Source organism: Scomber scombrus, chromosome 20 (assembly GCF_963691925.1).
Source record: "Scomber scombrus chromosome 20, fScoSco1.1, whole genome shotgun sequence".
NCBI classification, from domain to species: domain Eukaryota; kingdom Metazoa; phylum Chordata; class Actinopteri; order Scombriformes; family Scombridae; genus Scomber; species Scomber scombrus.
The window spans coordinates 11130163-11146042 of record NC_084989.1 but is presented as its reverse complement, the minus strand read 5'-3'; the positions used below and the strand labels follow the sequence as shown (position 1 = coordinate 11146042).

The 15880-nt window shown below is 39.0% G+C and overlaps 1 protein-coding gene across 1 annotated transcript in view; it reads right to left on the bottom strand.

The window, feature by feature from the left end:
- Window positions 1-15880, bottom strand: part of cntnap2a (contactin associated protein 2a) — a 333552-nt gene that overhangs the window by 175599 nt on the left and 142073 nt on the right. The window contains exon 4 of the mRNA XM_062441980.1: window positions 6984-7094. Within this exon, the coding sequence (XP_062297964.1) occupies window positions 6984-7094 (111 nt within the window). The remainder of the gene's footprint in view (window positions 1-6983; window positions 7095-15880) is intronic.

The window sequence follows — 15880 nt, the reverse complement described above, 5'->3', positions numbered from 1 at the left end:
AGAAAAGAAAATGGAATATAAGGATCAGTGGCCACGTGTTTGTGATTAGCAGCCCAATCTCATGCTTGGCCACGTCTGCGCCGTGCAGCAGTGTGGGCACATGCATGCTCACGTGCATGCATGCCTATAGGGATATTCAAACACACACACACACACACACACACACACACACACACACACACACACACACACACACACACACAATGAGTTCAACCACTCCTATGTCACTTTCCTCAGAGACGGAAGGCTTTCATTGATCTCTCTGTGTGCTTGGCTCTGTCCAAATCACTTTTTGACATGTTTTCTCTCACTGAAGGTCCGCCAAAACAACCCATTATCATGAGCAGTTTCCATGGTGGCAAAGATAATAAGATTCACCTGCATGGAAATTTGATTGATGCTTCTTCGTAATTACACGCAACTTGAGATCCCAGATCCCTCTGTAAAGTTTACAGCAACATTTTACACAATTTTGATGCACATTGTAAAATATAGACAGCTCATAATATACCATTTTAATGCTCTTTTCTGTCTATCCTTTGCTTTTTTAACTATTGTGTCCTTTTTAGCCTGTAGTGATCTGTCTACAAGCCCTTCTCTTTTATATTCCTCTTTCACCTCCTCTCTTCACTATTTCACACCCCTACCTCCCTCCTCTCTCTTTCGCCTTCACCTTCTCCATGTGTCTTCTATTTTAACCTCTATCCACAGGCACCTGTCTTCAGCTGACAGTACTGAACAGAGGGTTGAGCAAGTTGCAGTTCACAGCTCATGTAGCTGCTATGTGACTATTTAAAAACTGTTTGGCCCTTTACATTCTTTGTCTTAAATACTGTCTGGCACACGTTGGATCTTTGTGTGGCATCTAAAAGACTATACCAGTTTGACATAAGATGCAGTCAAGTTGTCAAGTGTGGGATCTAGCATTAAGGAGCTTGATCTATACAAGGGACTTAAAGTCAGGAAGTCTCTGTTAAGCTGTCAAGCTTTAAAAAGCTCAAACTGGATTATATAAAAAATATTATACATTAAATCCAACTTGTGTTGAAGAGATGTGAAAAACATATCCTTCTCTACATTTCATTTGTTGTCATCTCATCTCATATCTCTCTCTCGCTCTCTCTCTCACTTTCTTCCTGTCCAAATAGACCAAAAGATTTTGGCCACGAGTCAGTGGGCTAAACTTTAGCTGTATCTGACAACCCCTGTGATGTGCAGGGTCTCACACATTAGCCAGCACTAAGGAGAGGCAGTTTGGGGTGGGAGAATGTGTATTAGGAAGAGAGTAACAGAGACATGTTACGGCAAGAGGTAGAAAATAGTCATGATCCCAAAAGAGTGAGGAAGGGTGAGAGAAAAAGAATGAGCAGCAGTCACAGAGCAGTAGCATGGAGGAGTCATCAGTTGTGCAAAAACATAAGTGGAGAAGGAAAAAAAGGGATAGATGGATAGAGGGAGGTAGATATGAAAAAGGAAGGAATGGGGGAGAAAAGAAGAAAAAAAAGGGAGATTGAGAATGATAGTGAGAGGGTAAAAGAGAGAATGAGTGGAAAGGGGCACAGAGACTAGCAAAAAGTCTTTAATAGTATTTTCTGTCTTCAGACCCCAGAGGCGGAAACTGTCCCCGCTTGACTACAAAATAATGAAAATTTAAAAAAACAAATCTAAGACACTGACACTTTATGTTATGAGCAATCAGCAACTGACAATTACACAGAATTGGTCTTAAATGATGTGCCATGATGTAATATTATGAATTATATAGTGTAACAACTTGGGACTGATTGTGTTTTCAAAACCCAGACAAAGGCATTTTTGACAGCAGATGAATAAGGAGGAGAGAGGCCAGGGGCCTGGTGACTAGCTGGCACACAAGCACAACACAAAACCATTATAAAAATTATTATGGCACCCCCACACCCCCCACACACACAGGAGAATGTGCCCCAAGAAATATATATACCTAGACACACAGACCCTCACACACATGCCTATAGCATACAACTAATAGCTGTCAGCATCCACAACAAGCTTAATATGAGTGGTGTGTCCCATTGATTTTGTGCCTCCCCTGTTCCATAGTACGAGGAGATTGGAGAAGATTGGCTTATCAGTGCACACTCATGGCACATTTGGCTGCCAAATGCAGCTGCTAGGAAGGACCCCTTCTTATAGTATGTTGTTGTGGGCATGTGGTTGTGATCCCTCAGTTTGTATTACTGTGAAGGTATATACTGTATGTGTGTGTGCCAAGTGCAAGCAGATCGCTGCTGCTGTGTTTGTTACTTCAAGCTTTTTGTGATGCCTGTGTTCCAGTAAAAGTGTGTGTTTAATGTGTGTTTTTCATATGCAAGCTGTTCACTTGTACTCTCATTGGGTGTTTCTGTGTGTATGTTTGAATGTGTATGAGGGATTGTGTGTGCACTTTTCTATGTTTTCTATTGGTGTGTCTATATATACACAGTAAGTCTCTGACTATGTAAACTTTTTCTATTAGACATGGATGACTAAAGAAAGTAACATTTGCAATTATTTTTCTGTTCAGACAACTTCATCAACTCATCATACTGTAAAGCTTTAAAAGCACATCATCCACTGAAGTTCACTACTGGTTTCAATTCTGTGGGGCGGCTTCCTTAATAGTGGGAAAGCATGATCTTAAGAGAAGAAACGTTGATTTTATGACACGTCTTTGCCTTGTGGAAAACTTTTTCTTAAGTAACCTAAACGTCCCTTCCTCCAGAACTTCTCTGCCTTTCTTTTTCCCCTTCTAATTTTATATTCCACCCCGTCATATGCTGTATGCTAACGAGGTGACGATCTCATCATCCAAACACAGTGTCATTCTCTGAAGGACACCAAGACACAGAGGGTGAGATAAAACTTCATATCCTTTTCCTTAATATCCTTCGCCACTCTGACATTTGTCCCCAAATGTATCAATTTAAATAAAGTCTAAGGCTGGATATAGCTGCTGATCTCCAGATTTGATTTTGATCCACAGAGTCCATAATCGATTACTTCTGATTTAATTTGATTTGATTCTTGATTCATTTTCAATAGATAAATACTAATATTGCATAAAGTGCTTCTCACTTTGTCCTGGGAGATTACATTTATTCTACCTTTGTTTCCTTGAACATTATATGCTGAATTGTCACCACTGAGGATTTGTTTTTATGGGCAAATGCAGAAAGGCTAAAACAGATCTATAATGCATATTTAAAGAAATAAATGCTATCCCATACAGCTCAACATGGACTGTCATTACCAGCTGTTTCATCTTTTTCACTTTGAGTACAGACCAGGCAGTAACTAGAAGTCTGCTCATTAATTCATCTGCACTGTTTGTATATGTGTTTGTGACATCAGTCTGATATCTGCAAATAGTTGCTCTCTAGCATTAGCTACCCACAGACAGAATACAGTAGAATCTCCACAGCTTCACATCTTTTGTTAACAAAAATGAACTGAAACCTTTTTGCATCTGTTCCTCTTATAAACGTGAGTCCAATTAAGTGTGGCCAGTCCATATACAGTACAAACTATTCACATCACAGTTAATGGCATTGTCGAGGCTCAAGACAGCTAATATGTCCTATGTATTTAAATGTTATATGAAAACAGGGGTACAAACTCATCTGGGGTGAAAAAGGTTACAAAGATGTGCATGTTCCCCACCCCCCTCAAGAAAGAAGATTTATATCAGCTTTAAAATATGGATAAACAGTCAATTTTTTTCGAGTGAGGATAAAAGGAAAAACTCACCCTAGAATGAATAATCAGGTGGTTGAGGGGGGTTAAAGAAAAAAACAAAACTTTTGCCTACATTTTTTTTCCAAGACACATCCAAGTCATATACCCCAACTGCATCTGCATTACAGATTACATCACTTGAGGCCTACTAAACAAATAATACAGTATGTAAAATTATTATATTTCAGCACCACTTCCCACATGCTCTCTAACACAACCATCAAGTCTAAATACTCTAGACCAACAGTGATAAGGGCAGAACATTGCTTTTGAACAGCTTTTCTATTGTCAGTTTTCTTTTTTTGTCATTTCAGTGCCATTTTCAATCCATGAAATGAAACTTATACTTTTTCTTTAAAAGAAAAGCTTGTCTCAGTTGTTTCTCTTTCAAATAATTACTTTTCATAACATGTGTTTTTCTTTTTCTTATGTATTAATCATACACATAAAATTAAGGAACAGCACACATGGAATTGTTATGTTTGTTCTGATGTATTTGCTTAATTTGCATAATTTTATAATAATACAAAATAAACATAAAAATATATTGTATGTGGATTTATAGTAATAAGTTTCATTCTGATGGAAGAACAGGATTTAATTTGCCCCCATTCATCTGTTGTGCCTGGCCTTATAACACATCCTCCCACACATGTTTAGCTCATTAAGAAATTGGCTTGGCTATGTTGCAAATTCAACCTAGTAAAAAAGATTAAATAAAGTAGTGATGTCAATGATTCATTAATAATTGGTTGATTACCTTTAATAATTCAACCAATTAAAGATATTTGAACTGATAATGCAGAAGATGAGGGGTGTACGTTGTAACTGTCAGAAAATATTCTGCAGATTTCTTTAGCATGTGGTTGTGCCACCAGGTGGAGCATCCTACTTTTGAATAAGATGAGTTACAAGTGTGATTGGTGTCTGTCCATAAGGCCACACAAACCCTAAGACAGACGTGCCTCCTTGCGAAAGAAAAAAGTTACAGTGTGGCCTGATGTGCTCGCTGTGTCGTGTCGATGTACTTTGAAGCATAAAGTTGTGAAAACTGTACCGAGTTGTCTGATGGCTGTGTGGTTTAGCTATTTGAGGCTCATGCTAACGCTAATCTAGCATCTTGAGCAGAAGCAGTTGCTCGTTGGCTGAAAGCAGATTGTAAGACAGCAGGGCTCTAATTACACATGCTTCCAACAAAATCAACAGAAAAGGGACGAACTGTACAAGTGACACTCCCTTGCTCTCAATATAATACATTTTAGCAGTGGCAGTAAATCGACTGATAAAGTTGGAGCGACAGTATTTGTGCTTCTGTTCAGTTGAGCAGCTGTTTCCAGCAGCTGGACAAACATGAGCTACAATGAACAGCACACGTCACTCCATCATGTAGATCTACAGGTCTGCAGATTATTTTATATTAAACCAGTCAGACTGAAATCTGTTCTCGGGTAACCTGTTTTACATTAACATTGTAACACTACAATACCAGCTGTTCATACACTTGCCGGGTGCACAGGCTAACTGTGATGCCTACAGCCTATGGGGCACAGATGTCTATCTGCATGTTATTTTCTTTTAATTTCTTTTTCTAAATGTTTAACATGTTATTTACTTGCAATTGGTCAACTAAATGTGAATTTATCAAGTGCAAGGCCAATGTAGCTAACCAACTCCCACCTGTAGCAAACCGTTATTTATCTGTCCATTATTTATTTTAACTCGTTTTTACTGATTGAATTTTTCAACAAAAACAATCTTACTGTTGTTATTCAGACATGTGGAATTTGGATGTTTGATGTGTCATTTGGAACTACTTACTAAAGCTGAGCAATGCTTTGTTTAGCTAATCTGCATTCGTCTACAATCGTTAACAATCCCACTGGCTCATGAGTGTGACAGTTAGTGCGCACATACTTGTTCACTGAATAATAGCAGAGATCAATCTCTGGATTTCAAGAATTGATATTTGATCATTCAAATAATAACCACGATTAAATAGATTGTTTAAAATTCCAACCCCATTTAAGTCAGCATCTAATGGAGTTTATCATTTTCTTTATGCCAGAGGTGGTTCTACCTGTCATGTAGTGTCCGTTAAAATTGGGAGATGCGGAAGAAAACCTGAGGTCTCATTAGAATATGTGTGGCACCAAAATTGAAAAGTGTAGAAGTAGAGAGTGTAGTTCTTTTGTTGATGGTAAGATTACTCACTGCTAAATACAGAGACAGCCCAATCTATATGGATATATTCCAGATAATGGGATTTAACTATTGTATTTCTAGATTTAACCACTTCAAAAAGCCATTTTGTCTTGGTAATAATTCCTGAATTGTAATGGTGAGAAAATCTACTGTGGTCAGAAAATATCACTTTCTGATTAGAAAAAAAATCTTTAATTGAGTGATATAATTTACATATCATCAGATAGATATAATCTTATCCAACTACTTCCTTTTTATTGATTTCTGTCTTCCTTTCCATCTTACTCTCAGTATTGTTGGTAAGTGTTATTATTAAATGTGGAGCCGACTTGTCCTTTCCCAGCAGTAATTCAATTGGTATGATTAAATACACCAGATTACCAGATTACTTTGCCTTTATTTGCCAGCTCTGAGCTCTGTTGCCTCAGCTGTAGTGTTACTATATTAGATGGAAAGGTATGAATTATTAATTGTATGAACATAGAGGAGTGTAATTGTCTGGCCATATCTCTCTCTGCTGTGGACTGATGTGGAAATAAGTTTCAGTCTGAGTCACTGAGATAATGACTGGAGCTAAGAGAGGGAGAGAAAGAGGGGAGAAAGAAACAGAGATAAGTAGTAAGGGTGGAAATAGAGAGGATGGAGAAAGAAGAGGAGGAGGAGTCGGTTGGGAGCAGCTGTGCAGCTCTGTGATGCGTGACCCTCTATGAAGGCTTGGACGTTTACCTCTCAGTGTGTTATCTGTAAAATCATTCATAAGGATGTATGTACATGTACCTGAAATATGTATTTACTTTCGTTTGTGTCTACATTATGTATGTCCACCCCTCTATATAGAGCATTCATGTATGTGTGAGCGCATGTAGTCTGCTGACTTTTCTGTGTGTGTGTGTGTGTGTGTGTGTGTGTGTGTGTGTGTGTGTGTGTGTGTGTGTTTGTGTGTGTGTGTGTGTGTGTGTGTGTGTATGTGTGCGAGTGTGTGTGTGTGTGTGTGTGTGTGTGTGTGTGTGTGTGTGTGTGTCTACCTCCTCTCCTGTTGAGCTTGGCATATCCAGGTGCATATCCATTGGAGAAGACAGATGAGCTGGTGAAGGCTGTGTGAGGCAGAGGCGAGGCAAGAGCTTCATCACACTTCTCTGTGGAGAGAGAAAGAATTGGAAGAACCAGAGAGGGAGGGATGAAAGAAATAGAACATGAGAAGAGAAAAGACAAGGTAGGAAAGAGGGAAAAGGTGACGAAGAGACAGAAAAGAATAAAGGAGACGAGGGAAGGCAGAGAGAAAAAAAAGGTAATTATTAGTGTTATGATTATAAGAGGATATGCATCAATGCAGAGCATATTTAACTACACAATAGAGAGTCCATGAAGTACTTCCTAGCAGCATTGTTAATTAAATGTTGAATATATTTATTCTTGTATAAATTCTCCTCAAATCAACTCACACACTCTAAGCTGTATGGGTTCATTCAGGGCATTGTGAGACTTGTATACAAGGCTAGAAACATGGCCATAGCTGGAGGCTGAGGGAGGCCTTTGTGGGTCAAGAAACATTCGGACTCGGACCACAATGGCGTTCAAAACTCCTGAGTTCACTGGCAACCGTAAAGCATGCATTTCAAAAGTATCCTCCATAACAAGCAGCCTGACCTTGTAACTGGCTACAGATGCATAACTGATTTAGAGAAAAAGAAAAAATCCCTGAAATGCCGCAGTCCCATCAGATCACAGAGTCAAGACTCTTTTTTTCACACACTGTCAGGTCATTTTTTAAATTCCTGCAAAAGTGAAAATGAATTTATCTGTTTCACAAGTTCCAAGAAAGAATGTCATATGCTTACATTTTTTTTTTTTAAAGCTACAAACTATTTCTCCCACCGCAAAATAACAATAGATAAATGGTATAAATAGTCAAACATTGGTGCATATTGTGCATTTCCTGTGGGCATAACACCAAGGCCCTTTCTTTTTCATTGTCCCCTTTTCAGCTCTTTAATGTTAATTGTTGGGGCAACTGGGGAGATGGCAGATAGGGCTAATAACTGTCTGTCTCCAAAGAGGTTCTAATGTGTTGTTCTACTTCAGTTTCTTTATGCAAAGCATTCTTCCATTGAAAGAAAATAACAATTTAATGCAAATAACAACAGCTTTTGATGACCTTCTCTGCAGCACATAACCTTGAATGTAATCATGCAGATGTGAGTGCAGATACACATTTCCACCTGTCTAGTTGGATAAATTGTGGACCCAATGTCCTGGAGTAGCCATGAGGAAAATAGAAAGACCAGTGCTGCTCAATCCAAACTGACCTTGGTACCAACCCAAACTCCTAGCACTCTCTGAAGAAATCCGAGGAAAGAGACTACAGCGGCATATGTATGAGAGCCACACAGGTTGCAAAAAATCACATTGGGCAAACGCACAAATATGTATTCCTGATACACGCACGCACGCACGCACGCACACACACACGCACACAGTCATGAAGTCTCTTTCTTTCCTCGCTCTCAATTTGCCCCTTTCAGTCACTCATACACAGAAACGCAAACACACTCACCTCTTCCAGTACATTAGGTTTCACGCAGAGAGAAATTGTGAATGGTCTGTCAGGCCAGGTAGATGCTGTCAACAGCTCTCTGTCATGCCTCATCGTGTAAGTGTGTTTGTGTGTATGGATACGTGGCGGGAGAGTCACATTTAAAGGAGAAAGGATTGTCCGTACCCTGTGCATGCATGTGTGTGTGTGTGTGTGTGTTTGTGTGTGTATGTGTGTGTGTGCGTGTAGTAGACTGTGGGTGAAAGCCACAGCCATGTTAGCTTCTTGGGCTGTTGGCTTGTTAGACATATTACTCCGTCACAGGTGTACACAGAGTAAAAAACAACATCATCAACGCTCTATAATGTATGTGTGTGAGTGTGTGTGTGTGTGTGTGTTTCTGTATAGGAAATGATCTGCAGTCTCCTGCATTGGTATAGACATACAATCCAGTAGCAAGCTGTAGGTAACTGGCTGACTGTTAAACTAATGGGGAAGTAATGTACACTAGCTGTGAGTGTCAAAAGGTGGTATGATTGGGCATGAGTGCTTGATTTGGAGGCATTCAGCGTGTAGATAAATTTTTTTTTTTGCTTTGTAGATAGACCATACACACATACACACACACACTGGTGTTTGTGTATGTGGATGGGACACAGTAATGTAACTGCAACTAGTTTGATGATTAATCATTTGCACATTAATCACAAGTAGAAAACAGCAGAGACAGATAACAGGCAATCTTGCTTCACCTCATTTGCTAGCAGTGTTAGCGTGCACCCATGTGATGCCACTAGGGTAGAGAAGATTAGCCAGCTCATCATGAAAATGGTGACCAGAGACACGCTCTGTTAAGTTTTGTGGAAAGAGAAGGCTTCCACAAGCTCAGTGTGTTTGTTGAGCTGGAGTACAAGCTACCATCACAGTGAACAATGACTACAAGAGAGGAGAGTATGTATTTAGAAAGCGCGCAACATTGAGGGCTGATCTGCAAGTTGCCGACAAGTAGCCAGCAGCTCATGGACAGCTCTCACCATGTAGTCATATGTGACATTAACTAGCCATTTCATTCAGCGGGTTGTTCATTGTTCTATTCTTATGTTAGATTTTTGTTTTGTTTTTTTGCAAGCGCTCTATAATAATTTTACGCAAGTAGACCTACTCAAATATTGAAATAAGTGGTGCAGTGTATCTTTTATTACAATTATACTTTGCATCTCCCTATGACTGTGTATGTGCTACTTTGCTGCTCTCTTCAACACTTGACAGTGACACCTACAGTATGACATGTGCTCTCTAAGTATTAATAAAGAGTATTCTGCTAATTTAGCATTGCACTCCTTTATCAATGTCAAACTAAAAATGAACAGTTAAAAACATAAAAAGGTGGAAAAAAAATCAATGCAGGAGAAACAGAAATATCATATTTTTTATTCCATGCATTCCTCTGTATCCACAATGCCACTTGACTGTCAAAGCCAAAACAAAAATAAGCTTTTATTGCTTCTGCTTCCAGAAAACCAATAAAAAGAGATATATACTGCTTGAATCTTTATCAGGGTCATACCAACAAAAGGTTTATGCTGCTTTAATGCTGACAACATGGTGTCAAGGATTTACATATCTCTAGAGAAATTCATTCACGAAATAACCCCAACAGCAACATACTGTAATCTGCCTTCAGCAGTATATTTGGGCATATAAAGTGTATACTCACACCTTAAATATAATGCAAATGTTCCTTGCAGGGAGAGACATCTAGTTGGACTCTCCATTACAAAAATGTGTGTCTACCATGCAAGGGAATGTGATTCTTTTAAAAGCAATGAGATGAGCTGATGTGATAGGACATGACTAATGCCGGCACACTTAGTAATCTGTTCCTACTTATCTAATTTTGCAACTGCGCCACAGGTGCAAAATGAGCAGCAGCAGCATCTGGTTAGGAAATTACAAGAAATCTTTGGGTCATGCTCAAGTGTCTCAGAAACGATGCTTGCATCTTAATTAATAAGGCTCTCTACCTTCTACACACACATGCATGTGCATTAAGATGTTTTCACACATGTGCATCCATACATTAACTTTCTTACACTGATCCACAGAGACACTTTCACAAAAACAGATGCAGTCATACACAGGCTGACTCTTATTCATTCACACATGTGCGCACACAATGCCTTTCCTGCAGCTCCAGTCTCAAGAGTGTCTTTATAGGTTTCTCAGCACTCACTTATTACACCTGCACATGAACATGCATTTTCAGTGTCTCATACACACACACAGACACACACACACACAGACACACACACACACACACACACACACACACACACACACACACACACACACACACACACACACACACACACACACACACACACACACACACACACACACACACACACACACACACACACACAGAACTGATTAAGGACTGGGAGAGAGGAAATGAATGGAATGGGAGAGGGGGAGTTAATGGAGAGAAAGTGGATTTAAAAGGATGGTGGTATGGAGAAAAATATAGTTAATTCCTGCAGTGCCTCCACTTATTTCCTCAGGGCCCTCTTAACTCTCTGGTGGGGTAAAACTGCTTCTGAAAGGATTTCAGTGATTGGATGATTTTTCTTTTTAAAAAGAAAAAAACCTGTAATCAACCTGCTAATGCTTCCTATTCAGATACAAATGCTTAAAAAAACACAAAAGACAAAAACAAAACAGTGCCTCAGTAGGACCATGCCTGAAAACATAATATTGTATAAAAATGTGTTTTGCCTGTGAAATCAGTTACCTGAATATACCTATCCAGCCATTATCAACCTGAGGTTAAATACCTTCTAATTGTGATAGAATCCCCTCCTGAGTCAGTGTTACCATATAACTGTCTTTATTTACAAAGTGACTCCTGCTCCAGTTTCTTAATAATCACACATATGACGGCATCCCTTACTTTGTGCATTATACAATATATATTTGATATTTTAATGATGTCTCCTGGCTTCTGTTCTGTACAGCATTGCCCCCAAGGACTACCAATTGGACTCCCAGTTCAATACTTAACATGTTGCTTAGTCAGGACCAATAGAAAACAGAACTAGAATAATTTTGTATCATGATGTATGAGGCATAAATATAAGCTGATTTGTAGCCCATTATCTTTTACTTGGTTATGGCTGAATAGAAATGCAATTTTCACAAAATTAATTTTCAAGTTCATTTTATTTTTATAGCACTTTGAAAAAGCAAACAGATTTTGCACCAAAGTGCTTCACAAAGGCAGGCGTATGAATGCACATACAAGCATGAAAGGATCAAGATTTAATATCAAAACAAAATTCAAGCACAAATCTGAAACCCAAAGAAATTAGATAACAAATGAAATAGATTAAACACAATTAAAAGCCAGAGAATAATAGAGAGTCTTTAGATGCATTTTAAAAGTATCAGCAGCCTCAGCCTGTCTAACTGCCTCTGGAAGGCTGTTCCAGAGCCAAGGGGCCACTGCAGAAAAGGCCCTGACCGTAGACCTTTTTTTCCGTGAGTGGGGCACTGCTAACATGCTGAATCAAAAGGAAAATCAACATTTTTAAAACTATTTTAAGTACAGTATATATAGCTAGAATTTATACACTATATAAAAGCTGGATTATGTCTTTGATGTACAATAATTATAATTCAGATTTCTCACAATATAAAGACGAGGTCAGGATTTCATTATTTTTTCAACAACGAATTAAACTAAATAAATTGCTACAAATTATTACTTTAGTGCTGTACTGTTTACACTATGGAGTGAAAACTGAGTCCAATACACTTCCCTTATTTCTATTTTTACTTCTAGATATTTTTGATTGCCTCTAACTATAGGAAGGTTTTCCTTAAAGACAGTTTACTCATTTAGAAAGAATGTTTTTTGAATGGGCTTGTTATTAAGCTTCCCCATACAAACTGGCTATTTATGGCAGTACTACCAGTATTTCAGGGCTGTGAGTGCATAAAGAATAATCATAATCATCATAGCGTTGTTGAATTGTCTGTAATTCCTTTGTCAGACCTGAACTTCAATGAGTGACTGAGAACCGTATTTGTCTGCAGTGCAAAGGGGATTCAAACACTCAAGCAAACATGGTGAGTTATCATTTGACAGTAATAAGCAATATCATTTTGTATTGTGTGGTTTTGTGTGATATATTAAGAGTTATAGTTATATATATATATATATAGTTTCAGTTGAAGTGATTGCAAGTGTGGGTTAGAACCGCAAAATGTCTTACAAACACTTCATTTGTAATCTATACCAATATAAATGCTAGTGTGGTCATGATGACGAGAGGAGCACAAAGAACAAGGACACAGCAATGAAAAAGCAAATGTTGGTTATAGTGAAGGAGACATAACGCAACTTGTCTGGGAAGAAGAATAAGGCCCTTTTGTTGCTATACAAACACAATTATTTCGACAGTGTTTGCCTATATGCTTGATAATAATATAGTCAAGGACTGCCTTAAAATGTTAACATCTGACTTGGTTATTCATAATACAATACGTAAATCTGGACCCTTACAGCTGAGTTGGGAATTTGGGTTAGGTGACAGCCCTGAAATTACTGGCAATAAATCCCAAAATCTGTCTGTTTTCCCAACTTCCGGGATCCTATAGGAATGCACTTTACCAGCAATAGTAACACACCTAAGTGATTTATTGCTTAGAGATGATTAAACAGCAGAGCAGGGTTTCCCACACAGGCAAACTGTATGAGTGCGAGTGAAATGGCAGGCTCTGTGTTTCTCCTATCATTAATTCATCTTCGAAAGAGATCCAGGATACATCATAGCCATCAATAATTCACTGAAATGGTTTTCACAATGCCACAAATTAAGTAATGAAATGAATACCACAAATGCAAATATTAGGTGCATGGTTTAACTTGCACATGCATCATACTGAACTTTTGCTCAGTGTCACATGTGACCAGCACCTGGTTTGTGAAAAAAGGTAGCAACATTCATGAATGCAGAACACATGGTCATACACACACAAGTGTGAGATCGTAGCTGGTGATATTTGCCAATGTCTCAAGTGCAAAGTAGGGTTCTGTATGTTCAGGTGCTTTAGGGCAAGCAAATGACTACAATATCCAAGTGCAAATGTCAGCCTGTTCCCCGGAGAGCGAGAGACAGATAGTTTTACGCATGATAGTATGATAAGAGAAGGGATATAGGTAAGGGCAGTGAGGAAGACTAGGAGAGATATATAGATGGATAAGATGAAAGAAAAAAGAAGACCGACTGAGAGAGGAGACAGAAGGTGAGAGCAAAGGAAAGTGGCTCTCTACCAAAGCCGTCTTAGTGACATTTCCAGCCAGGTAAATAACTAGGATGTGGAAAAATAGCAACCAGGAGATGTGTCAACTGGCTGCCACCATTTGGGACCAGAGCCACGTTTGGCCAGGTTGTTCAAGGGGCTTCACATCACTGTCATCTCTCTGGAACTAAAGGGAGTTGGATACAAATAGAGCACAACCAGGATATGACATCCTAAAGATCAGCTGGCATAAAATAACAGATCGCAACCACAAAATAAAATTTTGGCTTTCAAACTGTAGCATAACAACACTGAAAAATGCCATGTTCACTCTCCTTTAATTAACTGCCACATGGGTCACTCAGACACATAGCACTGACACCACATGCAAGCATTTAACAGAGTCAATTCATAAGTTACAACTACATTGCACATAGGTCTAACACAATGCATATTTAAACATTACATGACTAGAGAAAGACTGGATTGACTTGTCAAACTAATTTATCTCACCTTTTTGCATGCATGTTTTAACAATGGGGTCAAGTCAGTCAGCTAGTAAAGAACAGTGTCCTTTACCAGACTGCCGAGCAGACCTGCAAAAACACTATTCAAAACTCTGCTATCTTTATTTAATGACGGTGCAACCATTGTGTGTGGAGTTTTGGTATGTTGCTGTCACATCTGTCCTCTCAACAACACTGAAGCTTTGGGACTGGGGTTTTTTCTGGACTCAAGTCATGAACAGTCGAAGCTGTCAAAAGTGCCAACTGCTGCAAGGAGATGCAGCCTGACTTTCCAAATGGCCAGTGAGTTGTGAGAGTCTCTGCCTGTGCATGCTTTTGGTCTCTGGTGTGGCTTGGAGCAGCCTGGGCCTCTGCTCCCTCTTTTCCATTTTTGCCTACACTCACGTTTCAGTTTGACAAAGTCCATCTGGAGCTAATTGAGAGGTGGCCTTTAACTAAATTGTGTTTTGCTGCCATAGATGCTTCTCCCAGTGACCTAATTTAATCTGTAATATTTATAAACTCAATATAGTCCATCTCAGTTTTTTTTGTCTGATGATCTTCATCAGTCTAGGAGAGGTTTTCCTCTGCACGGATAAACTGTTGTAGCTGATTCAGCTGGCATTGTGTACTGTTGAGTGTTAGTGTGAAGAAGCTACCTCTGCTTTGCCAAAGTAGACATGAGCCCTCTTGAGTTACCGTGGTCTTAATATAACCATATGCAGTACCTATAATGGGATTTACTCACTCACTCAAACTTTTACAAAGATGTCACCTTGAAATAAGTAATTTTCTACCACACAAAGTGCAAGAATAATGATTTCATAACTGAAAAGTTAACATTTTGTTTTTCTCAACCATAATGAGAAACATACTGCTATTTTGCTGCAAAGCCAGCAAAAATGTTGTAAACAGCAGAGAACATTAGAAAATGTTACTTTTCTGGTGCCATCTGACAACAAGCTGACACCCCTCTGACTGCCACAGGGTAAAATGATGTCTGTGCTAAATGACCGTCCCTGCTTGTACAGCTGCCTTGTAAATCACCAGCAAAGTTTAGCTAGATAAAATTCTATGCACAGCTGTCAAACCTGGCATATTAAAGCAACTCAAAAAGTAGTTGAAGTTGCTCTTCCTCTTTGTAGGGTCACAGAGAAAGAGTTTAAAATGCGGTCAAATGGCCATGCGCTAATTAGCAAGCAGCTACATACGCATGTTGTCCTGTACAGCTGGAATTGCACGACAGCATCTCCCTAGTGGGCTTCACAAAGAGGTATGGATGAGGTAGGACACAAATTAACAGATGTTCCACTGCATAGAAAAGGCTTCCCTAATTGGCATTACAGATGGTTGCTTCTATCATTTGCCACTGTCTTAACTCTTAAACAAAAATTGTCACATAAACTCAAAAATTAAGGGGTAGAATGAATCGAGTGAAAGAATGCTAAGCAGTAAAATTGTAATTGTTATTATATAGGACCAGACTAAGATTTTGTGGGTCTAGGCCAACCCACTAAGTCACCTGTGCCCGCCCTGGATGAGCCTCTGTCCTCATCGAGAAAATAAGCCCAATAGCCTT